This window comes from Lepidochelys kempii, chromosome 2, assembly GCF_965140285.1.
Source record: "Lepidochelys kempii isolate rLepKem1 chromosome 2, rLepKem1.hap1, whole genome shotgun sequence".
In the NCBI taxonomy this organism is placed as follows: Eukaryota; Metazoa; Chordata; order Testudines; family Cheloniidae; genus Lepidochelys; species Lepidochelys kempii.
The window spans coordinates 230285112-230310422 of NC_136381.1; the positions used below are offsets into that span (position 1 = coordinate 230285112).

A 25311-nucleotide genomic window follows, 5' to 3' on the forward strand; every position below is an offset into this window, starting at 1 on the left:
TTTCCTCAGAACATATTTGATATATGTTTACCATATAACACTCCTGTTATGGACAGTATCCCCTGAGGGACACAGGGTATGTCTACACTGCAATGTAAGCCCAGGGTTAGCGGGACTCAGGGTTAGTGGGACTCGAGTCTACTGACCTGTTAAGGAATCCTGGGTTTAAGCATCTACACTGTTTTTAAAACTATGTTAAGACTTTTCTAACCCATGCTTCAAATTGGGGCTCTGGCATCCACACAGCTACACACAGACCTGAGCCAAACCAACCATATCCCAGAGTCACAAGTGCTGCTCTAGCCCTCTGACCGTGATGGACTGTGGGAAAACAACTTTACTGCCCACCCTTCCTATTACAGGAAGTCTGAACAGCCTGAGCCTGTCGAGCAGTCATTGTGGTTTGTGCATTCCTAATGACTGGAGCCAGTGGCATGGAGGAGACGCCTTCTGAAGAACTTCTCTTGCTTGTACTTTCACTTTTGTGACTGGCAAAGCATCCATGAGGCACTGGTGGACATTTCAGCAGCATTTTCTGTCCCACCAAAGGTACCGGACGGATTTCCTGATGGAGTAGCAGGAGGAGTACCCTGGCATCGCAGACTCACACTGGCTGCTGCTGCTTGGTACAACTGGCATAGCCACTGATGCCCCATATGTAGACCAGAGCTTCTGGCACAGGGCCATGAGCACATTGTCATGAATACCTGGGAGGACCAGCAGTGGGTCCAAAACTTTTGCATGAAGCAAGCTACATTTCTGGAGCTTTGTGAATAGCTTACCCCAACCCTCCTGTGTAAAGAGACAACTGAAGTCATCCTTGCTGGTCCAGACGCAGGTTTCTATAACTGTCTGGAAGCTGGCTATTCCAGACTGCTAGAGGTCTGTTGCCAACCAGCTTGGGGTTGGAAAGTTGACTGTGGGTAAAGTGGTAGCAGAGATCTCTGAGGCAATCAGGTGTGGGGCTCTTTGGTGGAGGAGAGGGTTTCAGCGAGGAAGCAGACACTTGGAAAGCGGCTCCTGGAACAGAAGCGGCAGCTAAGGGAGGACAGAGCTCAGAGAATGGTTTCAGCAATTCCTCCTGCCGTTGCTCCAGGCTTCCATCCCTCTTCTTCTGGTACTGGACCTGCTGGTCTGCTGTGTCAAGAACATTGATCATAATGTATCATGGAAATGCTTTGTTTGGAATGGCCCGTGAGCAATTCCTGATGAACAGCAGGCAGTAGAGGTGGAGTGGCCTGAAACAGGACAAGAAACAGAGGGATACTGTCTAAAGTAGTTCAGTGGAGGAGCACAGAATTAATTCTTGTGGAATCGCAAGGACATAAAACGATACATTTCGAAACTGAACCGACATGTATTGTGAAGGGGATGCTTCAGTCCATATTCTCTCTGGCCACAGCCTGGTTATTTGCAGTTACAGCACCATGGTTAAAATTACAACCGTTTTCTGTTTTATAAACATTTTATAACAAGTGGCATATGGAGCACATATGTGGGGGAGGATAGTGCCCTTGCTGCAAAGGCTTCCCCATCATTTCAGGCCTTTCACACTTTGGAGGACATAAAACTCCACTTGTGGTGCCCTATTGCCACAGGGAGATGTTATTCCAAGCTGCTGGTGGGAAACCTGCAGTGTATGCAGCAGAAGTAGTCAAATCTACAGTGACGGAACAGCACATCTGTGAGTGGAGTGGGCTAGTCAGCTACTGAGGTCGCCCTGGAAAATATACCCTTCCCACAGTGTAACTGCATATCTGGAGTTCCTGCTTCAGGAAAAAAGTTATCAGTAACCAGGACTGGGTCTGAATCCACGAGGGAATTAACAGGATGCTGTGTTAGCTCACACATGGCTGTGCCCAGTTATTGCTGCATACGGAACTCCACAGCCTTCTGCCTCCCTGCACCCACCACAGTTCTGGACAAAAACTGACACCCCACTTGCACTTGGGAGAAATAATTTGGTGACCCACAGACTGCATTGACTACCTATGACTGAAATGGACTAGATTTGGAAATAGAAAACCGTTTTTTTCCCCTCCTTCTCCTCCCCCCCCCCGACAGTTTTCACTGTTTCCAGGTGGCTCCACAGAGCAAGGAGGAATGATTACGGAATGGCAAATTTCAAGCCCTTACTACTGAAAGGAAAAACATGCATGACCCTGACAAACATCTGTGACTACAGTGAAAATACCCTTTACAGCTGTTTATGACTGACTGTTTGAAATTCCCAGTCTCCGTTTTGAACTCCACCTGATTGGAGGGGGCGGGGGAGAGAAAGGGACACCAAGGTGCTGTGATACAATCCATATTTAGTGAACACACACTGGTAGCCAGGGCTGATCATAACTTGGGCATTGCTTCTAGAGCAGAAATCCCTCCCAATACTGTAATAAACTGTAAATCAGAGTCATAAACTTACCAGACTCCAGGGTGGCTTCTGTCTCCACCAGGTTTGCTGTAGACTCAGCAGTGGACTGTTCTCAGAGGGGGAGAAATCAAACAGCTCTTCTGAGTTGGGACCTTGAATTTGCTGTTGATCCTGATACACAGCCTCCTCTGGGATTGGTTTCATAAACAGTCACTTTATGCACCTCTCTTGAAGCCTGCTGCTGGCTCTCATCAGTCCCCATCCTGGATTCAGGGGCCAGCAGGGCACCATCCCAGCTCACCAGGTTATCATTCATGGTTGGCTCCATGCTGGGTGCAGTGCCCCGCACACGGTCAAACTCCTCATAAGACATCCATGATGTTAGCAAGTTGCCCGAGGTGTGGTTCTTGTCTCTGGTCTTCCAGTACTTGCTTTTAAGCCTCTTACTACGCTCCCTGCACTGAGCACCCATCTAAAGCTGCCAGTTTTTTTTAAAGCTATCTGCTGGTACACATGGTCATTCCTGGTACATTTGCTGAAGTTCACCGTTTTACTGGCCTTGCACCAGAGATTCACCAAAATTGGGCTGTGCTCCCGTGACCATGAAGCAGCACGATTTACAAAAGTCTTGCCCTGCTCAGTCTCCATTGCAAACCCAGGAGGCTCTGACAGTGTGCTGGGAGCTTGGTGTTCAGAAGAGAAGGGGTTAACGCTGACCTGAGCTGCTACCGTACGCCAAGTGGGGTGACTTCCATTTTCAATAGAGTCGACTGGAAATTGTTGAGATAGCAAGGACTAAGGAGGTTGGCCCATAGAATTGTGGGACACTTCTGGTGGACTCCCAGGACAAGACTGAAGCAAGGCTGCAGCTACACTGCAAAGCAACAGAGCTTGAACCTGGGGTCCTGGCTTGACTTGTGCTCAGACCCTGCAGCCCTGAGAGTCCTGGGACCCTAGGTCCATGCAGTTGCAGTGTAGATGCAAGGGTGGTGTGTTATATTTGATCCTGAGCTTAAGCATGGAACTGCAGTGCAGATATACCCTTAGTGGGACCATGTATCTAGGGAGACCTCCAGGAACTGCTAGTGCCAGGGGGAAACTCAGGTGCCTAATATTATCCTTCCCCTTTTCTCAAACTGGCTATGTGTGCTGGGAGGGAGAAGGAGAGAAACAGGAGAGGGTGCCATACAGGAAAGCAAGAAAGTGTGTGAAAGCTGGTAAAATGCCAGTCCCTACAGAAATTTCTCTCAAGACAACACAATAAAAGGGCTTTGTCTGGAGAACAAAGGCACCTCTTTGATGTTGGAGAAAGAATTTGTTTTTTGTCACTCAGTTTCACTGCAGAAACACATTGTATTTGCAGGAGACAGACCCGAGGCTAAACTAGTCTGGCTGGGATAGCCAGTGCATGTATCTCTCTGATATCTGCGGATATGTACAAGGCTTGATTATCCTCTCACTTACCCTAGTTTTACACCACTGTAACTATCTACTTTAATGGAATTACTCCCGATTTACATCGGTGCGAGAGGAGGATCAGGTCCATAGTACTTGAGCATACATAAGAAGAAGGTGAAGAGGTGTCAAGAGGAACCATTTGTCAGATACACTCAGGAAGGGAGAGGCACATGTGATCCAATGGGCAATGTTCCTTTCTGTGCTCCATCCACAGAGGATGAGTGTCTCTAACAGTCTCTTTAGCTCAACCTGTAACAGTCATGTTTTCAGTTCTAGAGAGGTCTGGTTCAGTTCCTGAGATCTGTCACACAGTAACCGGGATTAGCATGGAATAAAAGAATACAAACCATCTATTGAAGACTGAAACTTTTCATAATCACCTGAAACTAGGTGTGAGAAGAGCAATGTTTAATTTACACAATGGCCTTCAGTCCATAGACCTGATCTGTTGCCCCTGGACTAGAAGTACTGCCGAGGCACATCTGGCTGCTGAGAGAGGTTGCAATTTGCAGTGTTCTGCAGTAACCCCTGTGGGCTGAGCTACCAGTGGAGTTCATAGATACTAACGGTACGTCTACACTGCATCTGGCAGCGAGCCTCCCAGGCCAGGTCCACTACCAGGACTTGTGCAAGCGTGCTAAAAATAGCTGCATAGACACTGTGGCTTGGGCTCTGAAGTCTGTGGGGGCTGAGTGGGCTTGAGAGCCCACACTCCAGCCCAAGCTGCAACCCCTACACAGCTATTTTTAAATGCATTGGTGCAAGCCCTGCTAGTACAAACCTGTGGACCTGAGCTGTGAGGCTCTCTTCCTGGTTCAGTGTAGACATATCCTAATGGGAGTTCCAGCCAGCCCCTCTCCTTTGCACAAGAAAGTTATCAAGAAATAAGGAGAGAGTGTGGGAGTGTGTGTGGTGGGTCCATCCTCTGAAGAGCCAAATAAAACAGCTCTAGTTCTGAAAGAAAGAAACTGTTCTTACCTCAGGCAGCATCCTAAAAATGTCCTCTGTGATGAGGAGAGTCTTTTTATTGTCCACCTCATAACTCATGTTACTTCCCAGCGCAGTATTGTTTTGAGAAGCAATAAAGTTGTGAACAGCATCACAGCAGGAAGCTAGTTCTAACCTGCAAAAGACCAGTGTAGCTAATGAACGATAAGGAGGTGGCAGAGAACTAGAAAATAAAGTCTGTTTTTAATTAATTTAGTTACCAATAAAGCTGTGTGAACCTTTCAGAATGACTTTTGTACTGGTTACAAAACAAGTCAGGGGAAAACAGCTCAGCTTTGTCAACAACGATTTTACGGTTTGTGGCAAACCCAGGAAGCCCTTCTCTTTCCTTGTTTTTCCACTCCCTCCACCTTTCAGGAAAATAGGCCACAATCACGCTTATTATTGTTATAAATTAGTACTACAGAAGCACTGCGGCCTCATCAGAGACCATGGCCCCACTGTGCAAGGTGCTGTACAAACATATAATAAGAGTTAGTCTCTGCCCTGAAGAGTTAACCAGATTTCAGCAAAAATGTAAGAGGTGGGTGTAACAATCAGAAGGGATGGAGAGAGAGGATGTGGGAACAGTGAAAGGAGACACCTGGTTACGTAGCTCAGCTATGAGAACAGCTAGATGGTTGAGCTAGTTAATGAATGATTAATGTCTTCCACCACTCAGCACAGTTCTGCTGTGCAAGATTTAGCAGATGTTAAATAAATAAGATAGATATCTTCCGTGTTTGGTGGGTGGGTGGGTGTGTGTGTGTATGTGAGAGAGAGATAAGCCAACAAAACATCTAATCAATAGGGCAGCCTCCATTTAAATGCCTTGTAGAAGGATGGTCTCTTGATTGTCCAACTCATAAAACTCAGTTTATTTCTTCAAGGGGCATGTGTAAATGCTAAGCAATATTATTTTGAAAAGCAGTAAAGTTGTGAACAGCACCATCAGAACTCTGAAATCTGCCATTGATCCTGCTGCCCTTTGTCTTATTCTGGGATCTGATACACCTCACAATGCATCATGTTCATGATACTGGGGAATCATTTTGGCCCAGAACTTCAAAAGATACTTCGGAGCCTAATTCCCACCGAGGGTCTGGGCCTTTATCTCTAAACACTTTCACCTCACACTTCCAGATTGTCAGCCTGTGGTCAGCAGTGATAGCCTTGGAATGTCAGACTGAAGGACTAGCGGATGCTGCACCTGGACACAACATGGGCATCTCCCAAGCAGTAGAGGCAGCATTGATGTTTGTTGCTGACTGAGAAGGAACTTGGGCAGGAAGTGCAGATTTTAAAGCCTGGGGTCTTCAGCATAGTCCCGTACCCCGTGCATGCGTATGAGAGGGGGGCGTTTATAAGTAAACAGATTCCCCCAAAAGTCCCAAATCAACTCTAAATAATTACTAAAATGAGTAAAAAACTATGTAAAAACAGTAAAACAGCTAAATACTATAAAAAAAACTGCACACAATTACACTCTTTTTAAAAGGTGCGCCACACGCAAATGAACACTAGTAGTTCCTGCATGATCCAGGTCAGAGTGAAAAGGAACTGGAGACGTGGTCGGTCTGCTCCACCCTTTATCGCCTCGGACGAAACCATGAGGCGAGACAAGGGCGCATTCATGAATCAACGGACACTACTTTCAAGTTCTCCAGCTCTGGACGCATGGTGCACATGCGTCATCCTTCAATGGAATACTATAGGGACCATCACTCAAAGAAGAATTAGGTGAACAGTTCTCTGGTGTGCTCTTAGAGCACCACTACCCTTACTCAGAGCAGATAGTATGGTTACAAAATAGTCTGATATTGTCTAAAAAGGAGTTATTAATCCTAGTGTAGAGAATCTCTACAAGACCTTGTGCGCTGCTTAAGCCTGATTTAGCCCTATGTTCATGGTCTAAGCAGTGAAAGGGGCTTTATTGGCCTCTCTGCAACAGGGTGATTTGGTTTTTTGAAAACAGTTTATAATTGGAAATTTGAGACACTTATCTAGAGTTGGACCGTTGGATCAATATAATTAACTGTATTCTCTATGGGAAATTATGAACACAATTAAATATTTTGCTGCTTTTAAAATAATTATTTTGTAATTTTAAATTGAAAGACCAGCTGATACATTTACTTTTAAAAGTCTGATTTTTCTTAAGTTATCTGTGAATTGTTGCTAGCTGCTGACCCCCAACAAAATGATGGTTGCAGTTATCTACAACCTACCTGGATGCAGATTATCTTTCTGTGGAGAAAGCAGGATGTGAGGAGGCAGTGCCCTCACAAACAGAACTGTAGCTCAGGGAAGGACAGGTTCCTGATGAGGAACAAGAAAGAAAGTAAGTTGCCAGGAAAAGGGCCACATGTAGGGAAAGATATGGAAGGGAGGGCCAGAGGCCCAGAGTGGGTGCACAAAAATGATGGAGAAGGCCGAAGTGGCTGTGAGGGAGAAGACATATGAGAACTCCATGGAAGGAAAAGTCTCTCAGTGGCAAAGCTGAAGGGTACAGCGACCAATATGGAGACGAACCAGCGTGCAGTTAGCACTCAGACTCTGGGGAAAAAAGATATTGGGAGAGTCTGCAAGGCAAAAGCTACATGAAAAGTTGTTAGCAACAGAGCAAGCATTACAAGTAGCCATAGAGACATGCAATTTCAGAAGGAGAAACTCAGAAACAACATGGAAGAGAGGGGTAAACTATTTCTTATGGTAGGTGACCTAGAGCAGGATGACCTGTGGAGCCAGCTCCAGAGGAGAAGGCATCCATACCTCTGAGGGATGTAGTCTTTAAGGGGAGGGTGTGTGACTGGGTGTCCACACCACCAAGGCCTAAAGGGGTATATTAGGCCAATTAACCTATAGGCTGCATCTGCAGTGCTAAGGCCTGATTGCTGATGAAGGATAAAGGTCTGCAACTTGAATTCCATTGGCACAAATGAATAAAGCCTAAAATCACTAAAGCAAAGAAATTGTGAAGCTGCATCTTGCTCAAAAGAAATGTGTAGGTATGAAAAACAATTATAGCTGTGGAGGTACCCAGCTGGGTTCTGTAGCTTGTTGTACTAACAATATACCTCTTACATGAAAAATCTTTGAAGAATGTTAATGTAGTAGTTAATATTCAGGTTACCTAGGGAACCTGAGACTAAAAACTCTAGATAGAGAAGCCTGTGGGGCAAAAGCAATCCACCCTACAGTAGTTTCCAAAGCTTTAGGAATGAGCCTTCTGGGAAAAAGCAAGGCTCTTTCACCCATCTTTTTAATGTTTGCTGTTTCACTGTAATATCCAAGAAGAGTGAAGTCTTGGTTTGGTTAGAACAAGCATAGATTGATGTAAATCTGTAAAAGCAGGAAGAATTCAGGTGGTCTTTAAAGCGGAGAGGTTAAGAGTTAGGCTAGTGGAGTTGCCATGCTTATGTTTTAATTGATGATAAAGAACAAGGGGAATAAGGCTGAATTTTGAGATGAATGGTCTCATAGGAAAATATTTCTGATCAAAATTCATGTAGTACCAAGTATTGGAAACCGTAGAAGTTTAGACACACTTTTCCTTATTTCCTCAGTCACTTGTCATCTGCATTCCATTCAGCTGTGGTAAAACTATATCACAAGATACTACAGCTGTTGGTATCTCTCTGCCATAGCGAGCTGGAAGACAGAATAAGAAGTAGGAACAGCTGTGGGGATGGATGATATACCCAAGCATGTGACACAATATGCCCCCCATTGGATGCACAAAGGCAATAACCAGAAGACAAGTGCCAGGTGTGCCGTGCACTCCAGTGGACAGTTTGAACTTGGTGGAAGTGTTTTTAGCACAGTGTAGACAGACACCCTGAAGTGGAGAGAAAGAACACAACACTTTTATTTACCTATGAGGCCTGGGCAAAAATTCATCATACAAAGGTAGGTAGGTAGGTAGGGGTGTGTGTGGATTTGTTTAGTGGCAGTCATTGACTTTGAGAGATGTGAGGGAAGGACAATTCATCACACAGCTGTCGGAACACTGACCACTGGTTGAGAACGAGGACAAGTCCCACACAAAGCTGCAGGTAAAAGTCACCACTGAGCTCTATACAGTACGAGCACTCACTGGGACAATGCTGAAGGAGAGCATTTGGACAGGGGGGAAAAAACAAGAGTAGTAGCAAGAAAACTATAGCCAGCTTATACCCTGTGTTCAGATCTGCAGCATAGAATTGCCAGCTGTTACCTTTTGGCCAACCACTTAAGTAAATATTTCTCCCTTCGATCCATACCTGTTCCTTGTACTAATTCACTGCCCCGCCCCCTTGTTTGTCTTTGGGTCCACTAGGCTGGAGTCATCTGTGGAAGGCAGTAGAGCTATGATACTAGGAGAGATGCTTGCTCAACATTAGGCAGGGCTGTTTTCTAGCAACAGAGGAATTGTCGTACTGGAACCGAGCAGTGATTTATCTACTCTAGTACCAGTCTCTGACAGCCGCCAGTACTAGATGCTTCAGAGGAAGGTGCAACAAAGCTCAGAGCTCAGTTATGGAATAAGCTATGCATGGGGGAAGCTTTTTTCAAATCTCATTAACTCAAGAGTAGTTTATGCCTGGAAGCATAAAGATTTACATCTCTTATAAAAATGTATTTTATTTTATCTATTCTATTCTTCAAAGCTGCAGGGAAGTGAAGTGATCCTGTACAATACTAAACATGCCTGTGAGGTTGGTAAGCACTATTTCCATTTTACAGATGGGCAAACACAGACACAGAGAAGTTCAGTAGTTCGCCTGTGGATACTGTGGTCTGGCCATTAAAGGACTCCAGTGGATTAGGCACGTGAATGGCAATGTTAATCCTCCTCCTGACAGTAAGTAGCTGCATGACCTGATTCATGTCACATACCTCTCTAAACTGAGTTTCATCATCTGTGAAATGGGTGTGACTCTATTTACCTAGCTCATAGGGAGGCAGAACGGAGCAGTATTTGTAACATACGACACAAGTGACATGTACTATTCTGATAGAAGCAGAACTCAGTAGTTCCTTGCTCCCAGCCCTGTGCTCAGTGCATTGGGCCAGTAGCCTATAAAGCAGGAACACGTGGACAAACAGAAATATTAATTTAGACGTAGAAATAGACAAATGTGAATTTATAAGCAAAAAGCAGAACTTTGACTTTTCATATGCTTCAGCATGAAAAATTTCCACTGTCCCCAAATTCTGTGAAAAGTCTAAATACCAGAGTGCAACTCCTTTCCTATCCAACATTACACAATGTGGTGCTATTCCTCCCCTTCCTGGCTCAAAAAACATTTCAATAATCTCTTAGAGCTCTGTTCCCCACACAACTCTGCCAGTACATCATCATTTCTAAGCTGCTATTCTAGTTCCAGGTCTCTTGCTCAGTGATTGATAAATATACCAAAAATTGTGTGGTGGGTTTTTAAGGTGCACACATTTAGTTAGGAAGCAATGTACTGAATCTTAAAGGAAAGCATATTTCCTCTGATGTGCTAAGGGATCAGAACTTCTGCAAGATTCTGAAGTGCTGGAAGAGCAGGATATCTATAAAATTTTAATATCCGGCTTCTTGAAAAGAACAGAAAGGAGAAGAGATTGAGATAAAGAGAGAGTTACTTGAACACATACACCCCACGCATGATAATCATCCAGCCACCAAAACAAGTTAACTTATAGGTCAGTGATCACATTATATATACATTAGATGGGGGAAGGGAACTTATTTCCTAAGCTTTTAGGAATTAATACAACTGTTACAGTAAAAGTCAATGGGCCCAAATTTCAGTAAGCCTACCCTAACCTAGCCCTAGGGTAGAAGGCCATATAATTACCTTAAGTTTCCTAGAAGGCTAGTGCATCCCAGAGTTTGCACCTCTGCATACTTCTGCCCTGATCTTTGCAAGCTGACAAAACTTGTGAGCCTTTGCTGCTCATTGTACATACTTCTGGTCAGGAGAAAGAAAAAAAAAAAAAAGACGGCTAGAGCAACAGTGAGGATGCTCATAGACTCCTCTTATGCTGTAACAAAATGACAGGATAGAAGGTACCATGCTAGATTCTTCTGGAACTTATTCCATTTAAGGGCTAGAACAGGAGTGGAACGGGAGGTTCTGGTGGAGACAAGCCTGGAACAGGGAGAGGTTGCTCTGGGATACATCTGCCTCACTGGCAGGGCAGAAATAGTTTGTAGAGTGGCAATTGGGCCGCTCTGAAGCGGCTCTCTAGGTAGTAGGCCATAAGAGAAAAGCATCAGAGCACAGCAGCCTTGACTGTGGCTGGGGAAACAGCAGATAACCACAGCCTCCCCTCCAGCCTGTTCTGCAGGCATATTATTCCTGCCCACCCTGAGTTATGACTGAAAGGGTCTGAAATTAGCATGGCTGATTTTGCCTAGAGACGTGAACTTACATAGCTCCTTATTATGCTCTAACATCTTTGTGCCTGAGGGGCCTGATTCAAACCCAACTAGAATCAATGCAAAGACTCTCACTGGACTTCAGCGGTCTTTGGTCAGGGCCTTAGCACCGTACATTGTATTGGCTCAGCTACAGGAACAGTGTTGGTTAGTTAACCAATGCTTCACGACCAGCTATGGGAGCATACCATTTCAAATTCTCCACAAAAGGATGTTTCCACCCCACACACCCAACAATTTTTCCTTAGCATGATGCAATTGACTTTAGTCAAACTGGATATTAAAATCCCAGAGCTACCTAATTCTAAACAGCTGTAAGGGAGGTCACATTTTTAATCATCTTGCCACATCATTGTAGAATAATGCGATTGAAGAGTTTTTCCTTCTTGAAAAATCAGTATTAGCAGAATGAAGTTGTGCTTCACTGAACCTGAAGTTGTGCATTTCTAACTGTAAGATCTTTGGGGCAGGGATTGTTACTCACTGGCCCTGATTCAGGAGAACACTTGAGCACATGCTTACTTATATGCAGTCTTGAACAGGGATGGATTTAGGCATGGGTTTACTTGGACTCTGGCTACAATGGGAACCCTAATCTAGCATCAATCCTGATGGGGGCCCTCCAAGCATTTCTACAAGAGAAACTATAAATAATAGTTTAGAACCTTGAATTAAGAAATGTATTGCACATTTACAAAGCCTCTCAGATACCAGAGTGGCAGGCACATTAGAGATGTCCAAATAGATATCACTATGCGACCGCTTTTCATTTAAAATTGTCAATTTTCTTTCTGGAGCTGGGAATTCTTTATTTGGCTAATTCTAGTAAATTATCCAATTGTTCACTCCCAAAATGTAGAGAAAATTGGAGAAACTAGATGCGTTTAGCTCTTAGAATATTTCTGTGTAATGTATTGCACTGAGCACAAAGATAGTCCAAGCTCCAGAGAGATAACAGAATCTTACAACCATGTACTACGTACAAGAGGCACTGGTTTATTTGGTATCAATTTCCTGGGGAAGATCTGCACCACACATTTATAAAGCGAGCCCTCAACAGATTGCTTTTTTAAATTAATAAAATTAAATTACCTAAATTTTGTATATTCTTCTGGTCTTCTTTTCCATGTGCAGTTCTGTATTTTTGTCACTATCTGAAGATAATAATCTTCAGAATACCTTTAAAAAAAAAGTATCAGAGGCTAGGATATATATAATATGTATTTAGTTACAGCTATAAACTCAATTTCTCAAACATTCAAATGATATAGGTATTAATAATTTTTTATAGTGCATATAAACAAATAAATCCCTTTGAGTTTCCATGACCCATTTTACCTCTTTGTAATACTATTATTGTGGCCTATTAAACCATCTTCTTTTATCTCTTTGATACATTATTGAACTTCTATTTTCAGAATTTTTCAATACACCTACAAGTTTAGAAGTTGAATATTTTAGGTTCATTGGACCAAAGTGATCTCAACTCAGCAGTCCAAATTAATATATAAATCTCTGCCTGTATTATGCCTGAAAGCCTCTTTTTCTTGTATTCAAATGCTTTAAACTTCAATGATGTTTTCAGACGTAGCTGTTGCAAACCAAGAAGTAGCCTTGCAATTCTCCTTTTATTCATTTATTTACTTCATAGATTCTTCCAAGATTAATTTTATTATCCAAGACTATCAATATTTAAACATGAAAGTTTGTTTGTAAAAATCTTAAGTAAAAATATCAAATCTGTATTGAATACACCACAGAATCAACACTACCAGAGCATACGGAACCAGAGGTTTTTGCATACGGTAAGGAACCTTTTAAAAAAAGAGATTTAAGTTAGTTCACAGATGAACTACAGCAGAACATTTTATCAAAAGAAAGAAGAAAATTTCTCCTGTTATGGATCTTTGCTAGGACAGATTCCATTTGTGCTTTTTTTATGTACCTAGAACCTAACGGAGTTGTGTATATTTATTCCCTAAAAACAAATCTGATTTATGGTTTGTGGTTTTTTGGTTTGTTTGTGTGTTTGTAACGTGACTACTAATTTCACAGGACTTATATCTCCAAAGAAAACCTGTACCCAGTGTTTTTAGTGAAAAGGATTATTTTTGGAATCACAAAGGATAATTAGAGTGCCACAGTTTTTATATGCAAACGTTTCTGAAAATTGCATCTTTCCTTTTGTTTGCTTGAGAAAGGAACAGAAGTTGTTTACTGTGTAACGTTAACTTTCTGGTCAGGTTTGCCAGACTTCTAATTACTACCTATTTGCAAATGGAAAAAGAAAATGCAATCATTTAGGGCCCAATCCAAAGACCCACTGAGGTTTGACTTCATTAGGCTTTGGATCAGGTCTTTAAACATACACAGTGTAGCATACATGGTCTCGAAATAAACATTTAAGTGCAATGAAACAGGACATGTTTACCAAAGCCCCAACTTATTAGCATATTTTCATATCATTTGCCCTCCGTGAACAAATAAAAGGCCACGACCATGACCTTGCAGATATTTAAGCATATGCTTTCTTAGTATGTAATAGTATGCGGAGTGGGAGAGGGGTGGAGAGATGGCATATGCAAAATTAATGGGATACTTCATTTTCTGCACAAAGAGGGGCAGAGGGGCCAGGAGGAACCTGAGCCAGGTTGATGTCAGAGTCTATACTCCAGAGTCCACAGTGTCTACACTAGGAAAATATATAAAAGATTTTTCTCTGCACTGGTGCAGTTTCACCAGTGGCAGCCAATGATGAAAGCTGTAATGAGGAGGAGATGCTGGTGTCTGTCTATACAACGGAACAACTAGTCTCCTATGGGCAATACTACAGTCACTATAGGTAATTCAGTTTTTATAGTAGCTCATTTCTAGACCTTTTTCTGAAGAGAATCCACTTGTTGTGATTGTGTATTGGTTTGTGAGAATGTGAACTAATCAGGAAAGAAAACCCCAAAGGAAGATCTGCTTCTCAGATTCCGTCAAGCAGATTTAAAAAAAAAAAAAAAAAGCAGCCCTAGATTGAAGAAGTCTCCCTCTCGTTTTTAGCTGTGTATGAGAAATCTTCTTGTCTTACTAATTTTTGTTTTTTTTCATTTAGACCAAGAATAAATCCAGTGGATGCTAAAACAGCCAAACACTAGTTGCACATTTTCAGTTTGCGGTTTTATGGTTTTGCATTCATGTCAATGAGAATTATGTGCAAAAGATGAGCAGACGCTTCATCTTCTATTTAAACCAAACATAGCAGAGAGCAAACCAAACACCTACCTTTTCTTCTTGATAGATGAAGACCAAATGTAGTCCTGCATCTCCTTACATTTTGAAGCCAGTTGAAGTTGGTAAATTGCATTTTTGTGAGTTGTTCTGTTGGGGGAAAAAAAAAAATGAAGAAAATCTTCAAAAGACAGAAAACACTCTTAGCAACCCCACATTTAATTTGCTGTGACAATGAGATTAATAACTGCCACAGATTCTGGAAAAACATTACCAATGAAGTCTGAATAACTTCTATTGTGAGGTTTCTCTGCAGAAGGGGAGGTGGTTGTTCTCACCAGCAACAAATTTGATTTAACATAATCTCAGTTCATATCAGTTGCCTTGTGCCAATTCCAATGTAAATCAGAAATGTAATTAAAAAAATAAATGGGACTCGGAAGCAGCTTGAGCATTACATTTTGAAGATATATTAAAATATTTTTACAATAAATATTTAACAGAGGGTGGTTTTCCAAAGCTGTTGCTAAAATGCAATACTCAGGAACAACCTACAGTTCAAAGAAAACTGGGTAACTCGGGGAGGCTACGTAACTGGATGTTAAAACTTTCACCTCTAGGTCGCTAGTTTTAATCTAGTGACCCAAGATTGTTTTCCTCTTTATTTTATAGGGTAAGATGATGTATAAAGAAAATGTAGTCACATGAACAACATTTAGTCACCTTAAATAACTGTTCTCCCTCCCCTCCGCCCCTGAACATCTAAGTATGCCTCTTGCTCCCATGTTCCTGATAGACGACAGACCCGTTAGTTATTAAGCCTCTTTGGGTACGGCTACACTGCGTTTTAAGACCCACGGCAGTGAGTCTTGGACATAGATGCTGGAACTAGGGGTGCTGGGGATTCACACCATCCTTGGCTTGAAGTGGTTTCCATCATATACAGCGTTTACAGTTCTATTCAATGACTTTCAGCAGCCCCACTATAAAAATCATTCCAGCACCTATGGTCTCAGAGCCTGGCCCTTCAGATTCAGACTATGGCACTAAAAACAGCTGCGCAGACATTCGGACTCAGGCTCTGAAAATCACCCCTGGCTTCAGAGCCCAAGTTCCGGCCCATGCCTGAAGGTCTACACAAGCTGCTTTTAGTGCCATAGCTGTAGACCTGGGCTCCGAGACTCGCGGTCGTGGGTTTTCAAATGCAGTATAGACGTACCCTTTGAGAAAAGTATCTTCTATTTCTCTTCGCTTCACTCTGGTATCCATGCAAATAGTATCCTCCTCTCTATCATCTCTTGCAACATTTTTCTTCCCTCTGACATGAGGTTTTTTGCTCTACTGACCATAATTTCTCATTCCTCTTTACTGATTCAGTTCATACACTCAACTGACCAACATTAAGTTAACAGGCTTTTGTTGCCAAACATTTCAACACTGACTCTGTAAATTCACCTTCTGGCATGCTGGGCCCTAAATTATCCCCTTTAACGATACTAAACACATTTGCTAGACCTAGGTGAAGATATTCTTATTCCAGCATAGAAAACCAGTCTAAACAAAAATAACTCTTCTTAAAGAGTTCCCTTCTGTCACAGGAAAGGCCAAGACCCTGTCTCAATAGGCAACTGGAAGGAGAAAGTATCCTCCGTGCTTATTGATACTGTATGAATTAAATTATATGAACACCCTTTTTAACAATCAGGTAGTGTGGGCCAGATCCTTAGTTGTAAATCTGGCCCTTTGAATGCACAATTTGTTCACCCCCTACACCAAAACTCACACTGGGCAAGAGTGGCTTCATTTCTGGAGACTGTGTAGCTCTGACACTCGGAGCATACTTGCACAAATCATGGTTAAAGGTGTGTAGCTTGTGCACAGATGCGGTGTCATTTGTTCATGACTGCTTATGTGTGGGTGCTCTCCTGAGCAACCCAATCCAGCTCTCAGAGTCACAGCAGCCAGACCACTGCAGTGCATACATACTCCTATTCCAGTGATTAGGATGTCAAGGGCTTTGTACATTTCAGCCTCAATGCTGATGAGCCAGGAGCGCTGATGCTGTTCCTGTGCCTGTGTCACCATCAATGGGATGTGTAGGGGCCCAATCCTGTCCTTGGGTGCACACCAGGCTCACAATGAAGTCCCTGGGAGTCCTGCACCCACATATTGAAGTAGAATTTGGCACACAAATACTGAATTAGGGGCCAATCCTGCAGTTCGTATTCGGGCAGGACTTACTCAGGTAAGAATCGCAGACCAGCCCTTACCAGACTAAGCAGGAGCAAACAACCAGTAACAACATTTTGGTACTAGGCTATGACAAGCACTTCCATGACCAGGCAGTAGGACAGAGAGGAAGTAAGAAGCCTTTCCTCCCCCAGGACAGGGCACATAAGGGCTAGGCAGAATTGCCACTGTTTGCTTGGAGACCACAGGAACAACTCACCTAGAAAGCTGCTGTGATGGGGAGAGGGAACATACGGCATGCCCAAGAGGGAAGTCACAGACTGCACTTCTCCCTGGACAGAGAGAGGGCATTCCCCCAGGAGTACATCCAGGGTTCTCCTTGGGGAGCTGCAGCTCTGCACACACTTTATTGGGGGCTGTGGCAAAATGCCACAATCTAGCTCTTAGAGGTCCTGTATAGCTAAAAAAAAAAAGCAAAAAAACCCAAAAAACAAAACAAAACCCACAGACAACAGCTGGTATTACTTGTTATCAGCTCAGTGGCCGATTTTGGATACGGTTTCTTAGGTTAATACTTCTTTTGGAAGAGTGGCATACAAATATAAGGGCATCAGGTTTTCAGGGCACTGAACTCAGTACAGCATGTATATAATTGACAATAAACGTTCTGTCAATACAGTTCTCACACACACAGGTTTACAAGTGGGTTGAAGGTACAAAAGAACTAAATGAGGTCCCTTTTTTCCTGGCTCTCATAATAGCTCGGCACACATGCTTCAGCAGATTTTGGTTAGCCCAGATTTATAGATGTAGATATTTCTTTTAAAAAAAGAAAAAAAAAAACACAACCAGAATGACACCACGAAAAAATAAGTGAATACACTGTTCTTCTCTTTTGTTTCTGTTCCTGCTCTGGTTGCTAAAAATTACTCTTATATTGCAGGAGTTCAAAGCACAAATGGGGACACAGTCTACGATTAATTACATAAAAACCATCTTGAAAAGAGAAATATTATCAGCCAAATGCATGCTACTGGTGCAAACGGTCATGGCTTATAACCAGAGATATGGGACTGGATGGAAGAGTGAAAATGGATGGAAGAGGAACTGTGCTAAGGACAGATCTTGGAATATTCAATAAAACCTTGTGATTCATCTACTTGCTTGGATGTTATCAACATGAAAGAACAGTCAGAAGTGTTAGCACACTTACAGCATATGAAGGGGGAAAAGCTGCTTCTCCAGAAAGAATGAAGAGGAAACATACATTGCAACTGGGAGATGTAGTCTCCGGCTTGAGTAGACATACATGAGCTAGGTCTGCTCAAGCTAGTGTACTAAAATTAGCAGTGTGGCCATCTCAGCACAGGTGGCAGCTTGGGCTAGCCACTCAGGTAGGTACCCAGGCGGGTCAGGCAGGGTTGTACTCAGGCAGGCTAGCTAATGCCACTACCTATGTAGCCTTGGCCACACTGCTATTTTTAGCACACTGGCTCCATCAAAGCTAGTGCAGGTATGTCTACCTGAGCTGGAAATTAAACCCCCAGCTGCAACGTAGACTTGCCCTGAGTTGTTACTCTACCTCTGTAAGGGAGCACTTTTTAGGAAGACATCCTCAAAAGTCAGCCAAGGAGAACTGAAGACATAGGTGCCACTTGTCATTTCAGTTAAGCTGGTGTAAATCAGAACCTCTTCCATTTATGTACATGGAGTTTAAGTCTGATCAGCCTAATCAGGCCCATGTCTGTTATATACCGACTATTTGTATCCACAGGTACACAAAGCATTAGCCCCAGCAGCCTCGGAGTTCAAAACAGGACAAAAGTGATCTCCAAATACAGAAACACATACAGCCACAGAGGATCCAACAGCAGCTGTGTTTTTACACAGAGACCCTCCTCATCACCTGCTGACAGTGGTTTTTCAGAGATACACAAAAGCCAATGGTAATCAGTCATACTTTGCATTAGTTGGTTTCCACATAAAGTAAGGCTGGTTCAAAATTACAAACTCAGTTGATACACTACCATTGGCTTGTGGCTAGTACTTAAATGCTTGTTTGAAGCCTGTTCAAACAAGTTCTGAAAGCTGGCCTGCTAGGTTTCCTGTCGAGAAGAAATCACCTTCTGCCAGAAAGAGCCAGTCAGAAAATGGATCTGATATGGCATTGTTTCAGGTAGACTGACCATCTGAGGCACATCCCATCATAACAGTAACACATCACTATGCAAGAACTGATGTTCTTTCAAGGAGTGAACTTCAGCTCTATACAGAACACCAGCATGAGGGCCTGGGCCCTATTTGGTCCCACTTAAGCCTTGAGGCCTTTGTGCTGAGCCTCTGCACAGGAGTGATTTTCACATTTGAGTGAGAAGCTACGCACACAAAATCAACTTCAGTTTCCATATTGCTACATTTCCTGGTGCTAGTGGATATACTGCATGAAGTTCATTGGTCCCAGCAAGAGCCTTTTGACTAGATCATTGGCCTGCTTTTAGTTTATAGCACTTGAACCAACAGAAAGAAATTGCCTCTAAATGACAGCATAAAGCTTTTACTTTTTATCCTTATAATCCACACTCACATTAGGCCACCAAAGATACCTCTTCTGCATGTATTTTGTTTATAAAGCATGCATTCAAAGCTCATGGTGCTGTACAAAATTTTAAAACAATGGAAGTCTATAGGTCCCAAAGCCAATTTTAGTATTATTGCTTGTATAGCAGTGACTCCTAGTCACGGAATGGCTAAAATTACTCCTGTTTTGCCATGAGAGATATCTTAATTCCCAAAATAGTAGGGGGTTTACACTGGAATAACTAAGGTCTGCAGGTGGCATTTCAAGATTCTATTGCACTATCCAGAGATGTGCAGATTTCTGACTTGAACAAATAATTTAGCCAGTCAGTAAATGTTTCATGGTGTGACTAACAGAGATGATCTAAAAATTGCTTGGCCTAGTGAATAGACATCTCTGGCTAATACTTAGAACTGTACAAAACCAACTTTTCTGATGAATTGGAAACTAAGCACCAATCAAGCTGGTTTCATCCAGGACTAAGGCCAAGTTCCACAAACGTTTCAACTGAATCTGTGGCTTAGGGCAGAAACCATGCAATATCCAGAGGTTTTAACCTTAAACCAGAGGAAACTTGACTCATCACCCTAGAGCCAATATCCTCCCAAGGTGGGATCCCCAACCCTGAAGGAGGAGAAGACACCTCTGGTAGTGCACATTTGTACTACAGTACAGGGTTTAAAAGCAATAGTGTTGAATGTTTGATTTTCCCTGAAGACTTGGGATGCATTTGCGGCCAGTACAGCTACTGGATAAGTCTGTTACCGTGTCTGGGGATGGAGTGGGAATCCTCCAGGGACATCTCTATGAAGCTCTCATGGAAGTACTCAGAAAGCCTTCGCAGAAAGTTTCTGGGGAGGGCTCCTTATTTCGTCTTCCATGGTAGGACACTTTACCACACCAAGCCAGTAGCAAGTAGTCTGGAATCATTGCAGCACAAAGCATGGCAGCAAATGGTCCTGGGTTTTGGTCACATTCAGTCTATATCTTTCTGTGTTAGCCTCAGGAGAGTGATATCATTCATGGTCACCTGGTTGAAATAGGGGAATTTTTGTAAGGGAACAATAAAAGGACCCCATTCATGCTGGGCTGTTTGCACTTGGCTAAATGGGATCATCCCTGAGAATAGCCACGCAGTGGGGGGAGGGGTGAAGGGATCATCCCAAATAGCCATGCGGAGGGGTGGCAGGGAGACATATGCTACACATCCACCTGAAAACCGCAGCCCCTCCTTTTAAATGGCAAACTCAGCTGGCATTGCGTGCTATGGGAAAGGAGGGTGCTGCAGTTTGAAAAAAAATTCCCACATGTTATGAAGGCGTTAGGAGCCAAACCCGTGTACCCTTTGGCTTACCATGGCTGCCTGGAAACCGAATTCTGTTGCCCAGCTGTGTGTAATGTGTCACCATACCGGCAGGCGCTCAATATAAAAGGCAAAATATGACCTTGTACCTAAAGCACATGTGCTGTCTGCTGTGAATTGCTTGTTTCACTGTGAAAGAGTCTCCCTTTTGTTCTCAGAAATGTATCATCTTAAATTTTACTCTCCCTTTTTATCCCCCCCCGCAGGTACAAATGTTTCTATGCTCTCCCATCATCACCATCTCTGAGGTTATCGCAGATTAGAAGGTGAAAAAACCACACTCACAATGACATGTTTTCCGAGCTCATGCAGTTCTCCTGCACTGATAGGGCACAGCTGAATGCATGGAGGCATTCAGTGGCAGAGTCCAGGAGAGCATTAAGTGAGCACGATGAGAAGAGGCAGCACGCAATGCGGAGGCTAATGGGGGAGCAAACAGACTTGCTCAGGCGTCTGGTGGAGCTGCAGGAAAGCCAACAAGAGCACAGACCGCCACTGCATCCACTGTACAACCACCTGCCGACCTCCCCAAGTTCCATATCCTCCTCACCCAGATGCCCAAGAAGGTGGGGTGGGAGGCTCCAGGCACCCAGCCACTCCACTCCACAGGATGGCCCAAGCAACAGAAGGCTGTCAAACAGTTTTGATTTGTAGCATGGCTACAATAAGCAATGTGGCCTTGTCCTTCCCTCCTCCCCCACCCTACTTGGGCTACCTTATCAGTTATCTTTTCCCCTTTCCCCCTCGGGCTTTTTTTTTTTAAATTAAGAAAGAATGCATGGTTTCAAAACAATAGTGATTTTATTTCCTTTGCCAGCTGTGATCGAAGAGGGGGAGGGTGGTTGGCTTACAGGGAATTAAAATCAACAAAGGGGGTGGGTTTGCAGCAAGGAGAAACACACACAGCTGTCACACCTTAGCCTGGCCAGTCATGAAACTGGTTTTCAAAGCCTCTGATGCGCAGCACGCCTACCTGTGCTCTTCTAATGGCCCTGGTGTCTGGTTCAAAATTGGCAGCCAGGCAATTTGCCTCAACCTCCCACCCCCACCATAAACCTCTTCCCCTTACTCTCACAGATATTATGGAGCACATAGCAAGCAATAATAACAATGGGAATATTGGTTTCGCTGAGGTCTAACCTAGTCAGCAAACAGTGCCAGCGACCTTTTAAACATCCAAAGGCACATTCTACCACCATTCTTCACTTGCTCAGCCTATAGTTGAACTGCTCCTTACTACTGTCCAGGCTGCCTGTGTATGGCTTCAAGAGCCATGGGAGCAAGGGGTAGGCTGGGTCTCCAAGGATAACTATTGGCATTTCAACATCCCCAGCAGTAATTTTCTGGTCTGGGAAGTAAGTCCTTTCTTGCAGCTGCTCAAACAACCCAGAATTCCTAAAGATGAGAGCATCATGCACCTTTCCCAGCCATCCCACGTTGATGTCAGTCCCTTGTGATCCACCAGTGCTTGCAGCACCATTGAGAAGTACCCCTTGCTGTTTACATACTGGTTGGCAAGGTGGTCCAGTGCGAAGATAGGGATATGCGTTCCGTCTATCGCCCACCACAGTTAGGGAACTCCATTGCACCAAAGCCATCCACTATGACCTGCACATTTCCCAGAGTCACTACCCTTGATAACAGATCATCAGTGATTGCATTGGCTACTTGGATCACAGCAGTCCCCACAGTGGACTTGCCCACTCCAGATTGGTTACTGACTGACCGGTAGCAGTCAGGTGTTGCAAGCTTCCACAGGGCTATCGCCACTCACTTCTCAACGGTCAGGGCAGTCTCATCTTGGTATTCCTGCATGCCAGGGCAGGGAAAAGCAACTCAGAGTTCCAGGGAAGTGGCCATACGCATGTGAAAGTTTCACAGCCACTGGGAATCATCCCATACCTGCAAGACTATGCGGTCCCACCAGTCTATGCTTGTTTGCCAGGCCCAGAATTGGCATTCCACTGTATCAGCCAGCCCCACTGCTGCCACGTAGTCCCAATTGCCACATCCCATGCTTTCAGGAACATCTGTGTCCATGTCCTCCTCACAATCGTCCTCGTGCTGCCGTCTCTTAGCCAGGTTCTACACATACTGCAGTATAATGCGTGAGGTGTTTACAATGCTCGCAACAGCAGCGGTGAGCTGAGTGGGCTCCATGTTTGCCATGCTATGGTGTCTGCACAGGTAACCCAGGAAAAAAAGGCGCAAAATGATTGTCCGCAGTTGCTTTCGCAGCGGGAGGGATGGAGGGGAGACTGAAGAAATCCACCCATGACAATGTTTTTGCCCCATCAGGCATTGGAAGCTTAACCCAGAATTCCAATGGGCAGCGGAGACTGCGGGAACTGTGGGATAGCTTCCCACAGTGCACTGCTCCAGGAGTCGATGCTAGCCACGGTAGTGAGGACGCACTCCACTGACTTAATATGCTTAGTGGGACATAGAAATCAACTTTATACAGTCGATTGTGTAAAAATCAACTTCTATAAAAATTTACCTAATTTCATAGTTCATACAGATCCTTGGTTTGTTAAAGTCTGCTTTTTTGAAATCCATTGTCCTTATTCTGCTGCTCTCACTCCTTCCTTTTCTTAGCATCATGAAATCTATCATTTCATGATCAGTTTCAAGCTAGTTGCCTTCCACCTTCAGATTCACGAACTACTACTCCCTGTTGGACAAAAATAAGTCTAAAATGGCTGCCTTCGTAGTTACTTCCTCCACCTTCTGAAACAAGAAGTTGTCCCCAATACGGTTCCAAAAAACTTACTGGACATTTTGTGTTTTGCCGTATTACTTTGTCAACAGATATCTGGATAGTTAAAGTCCCTCATTACTACAGGTCATGTGTTTTGCAATTCCGTTATCCAGAAATGCTTCATCCACCTCTTCCTCTTGGTTTGGTGGTCTATAGTAGACCTCTGCCAGGATGTCACCCCTGTTTTTCTTCACTCAGATTTTCCACTGGTCTGCTTCTTACCTTCTTCTGAACCTCAGAATGAGCGTATATATTCTTGATGCACAATGCAATATCTCCTCCCTTTCTGTCTTCCTTGAACAAGCTGTACTCCTCTATACCAGTATTTCTCCAACCAAGTCGCTGTGATGCCAATTAAGTCATAATTTATCTTATGTACTAATACTTCCACTCCTTCACATTTCTTCCCCAAAATGCAAGGAGTATGGGGAATAAACAGACACCACTCACACCATGTGGATCCTCCTGCCACATTCCCAACAAGTTAAGACCACGGTCAAGACTCCTAGCTGACCAGGTCCCCCCTAGGTGCAGGCAGAGGAATAGTTAGCAGTAGCACTGGCAATGTGCCATTTTTCTCCCATTGCAGGTTCTCCCTTGTAGAGTACCAAGTTAAGGGGGAGAAAATAAACCCATCTACCCACACTCTCTCCATCTGCAGGGAGCTCAGCTGGCTAACTCCTTTAGTCTCCCATTTGCCTTCATCAGCAACTGGCAACATCTGTGCTTTTTAAGGCCAGTCCCCCCACACACACACACACACACACAGCTGGAATGGGTGACTCACCCCTTCTCACTCAGCCCCTGCTGATCAGTGGCCTAACCAAAAAATTCCACAGCTCTCATTCAAACAGGCCTACTCAAAATCAGATGCTCACCCACCTAACTGCAGGGCAACCTAACCCAAACAGCCAGCAACTAAGCCTAGATTTCACATACACCAAACACAGCAAGCCAGCCCCGTGTCCTACCAAACTCAATGGCATGTTCCTAGTCTCTCCCCTGCCCAGGTCTGTATAGCACAGAGACTTATTAACTAGATGTAGTTATTTATTCCCCTAAATCAATCAATAGCAATAAGAGAAGTGCTCCTGAGATAGTCAGCTGGTGAGTAACTCCCTTAGTCTCTCAGGTGCCTTTGTCTTCATATTACTGTATATGTGCCTCTTTCTACCAGATTTGACTACTAAAAACTGGCAGCCTGTTTGTGAATATTTGTGTGTCTTATCTTCTCCCTAGTAGACACATTTAATTTTGAATCTTTCACAGTGTGTTAGTTGGGGATATTAGAAACCAATAATCCACTCTTCCATAATAAGGGTGTTATTAAACTGTTAACTCTGCCACCAATTTAAGTGAATTTGATAATGAGAATACATTGATGTTTTTAAGGTTCATGACACTTTGATTAATAAGGCAATACACGATCTAGATGCTTTGTGAAATGGACTGTAAAAAACACTTTATCAAACCACAGGAACAACTATTTGCCTTAGAATATTAATAATGGTAACTGTGTGAGAGGCTGATCTTTCACTCCTTTCTCAAGCAAAATTCCCATGAAACTTTAGCTTGGATAAGTAATGTTACAGCAGGTCCTAAATAGCCTTTAACTCAATGGCACTTTGAAATTTGGTAGCCCTTCTGTTGCATATGAACCAGTGTCATATTTAGTATCAATATTTTCTCTTTATAAAAATCCATAAACTAGTCATAGAACATGGCAAACAATATTCGCAGTCTGCTAGACTAGTGAAGAGAATATAATAAGGTAATAATACTGAAATGGTGTGATAGCAATACACACTCGACAGAATGACAGACAACAATTTCACTTTGGCTAGGTAGACTGGAAGAGGCTGAGAAACCCCTCGGTGGCAGAACATAAATGTGTCCTGGCAGGAGCTTACAATAGAGCTTCTATTCATTTAGACATAGCAGACACACTAAGTATGTCCTGGAAATACACTTCAAG

General features: G+C 43.5%; 1 protein-coding gene across 1 annotated transcript in view; it reads right to left on the bottom strand.

Annotated features, from left to right (window-relative positions):
* Nucleotides 1–25311, bottom strand: part of ST8SIA6 (ST8 alpha-N-acetyl-neuraminide alpha-2,8-sialyltransferase 6) — a 43311-nt gene that overhangs the window by 13481 nt on the left and 4519 nt on the right. Inside the window, exons 3-5 of the mRNA XM_073334133.1 lie at nt 14499–14594; nt 12321–12407; nt 4808–4952 (exon numbers count right to left, since the gene is read on the bottom strand). Coding sequence (XP_073190234.1) covers nt 4808–4952; nt 12321–12407; nt 14499–14594 — 328 coding nt within the window. The remainder of the gene's footprint in view (nt 1–4807; nt 4953–12320; nt 12408–14498; nt 14595–25311) is intronic.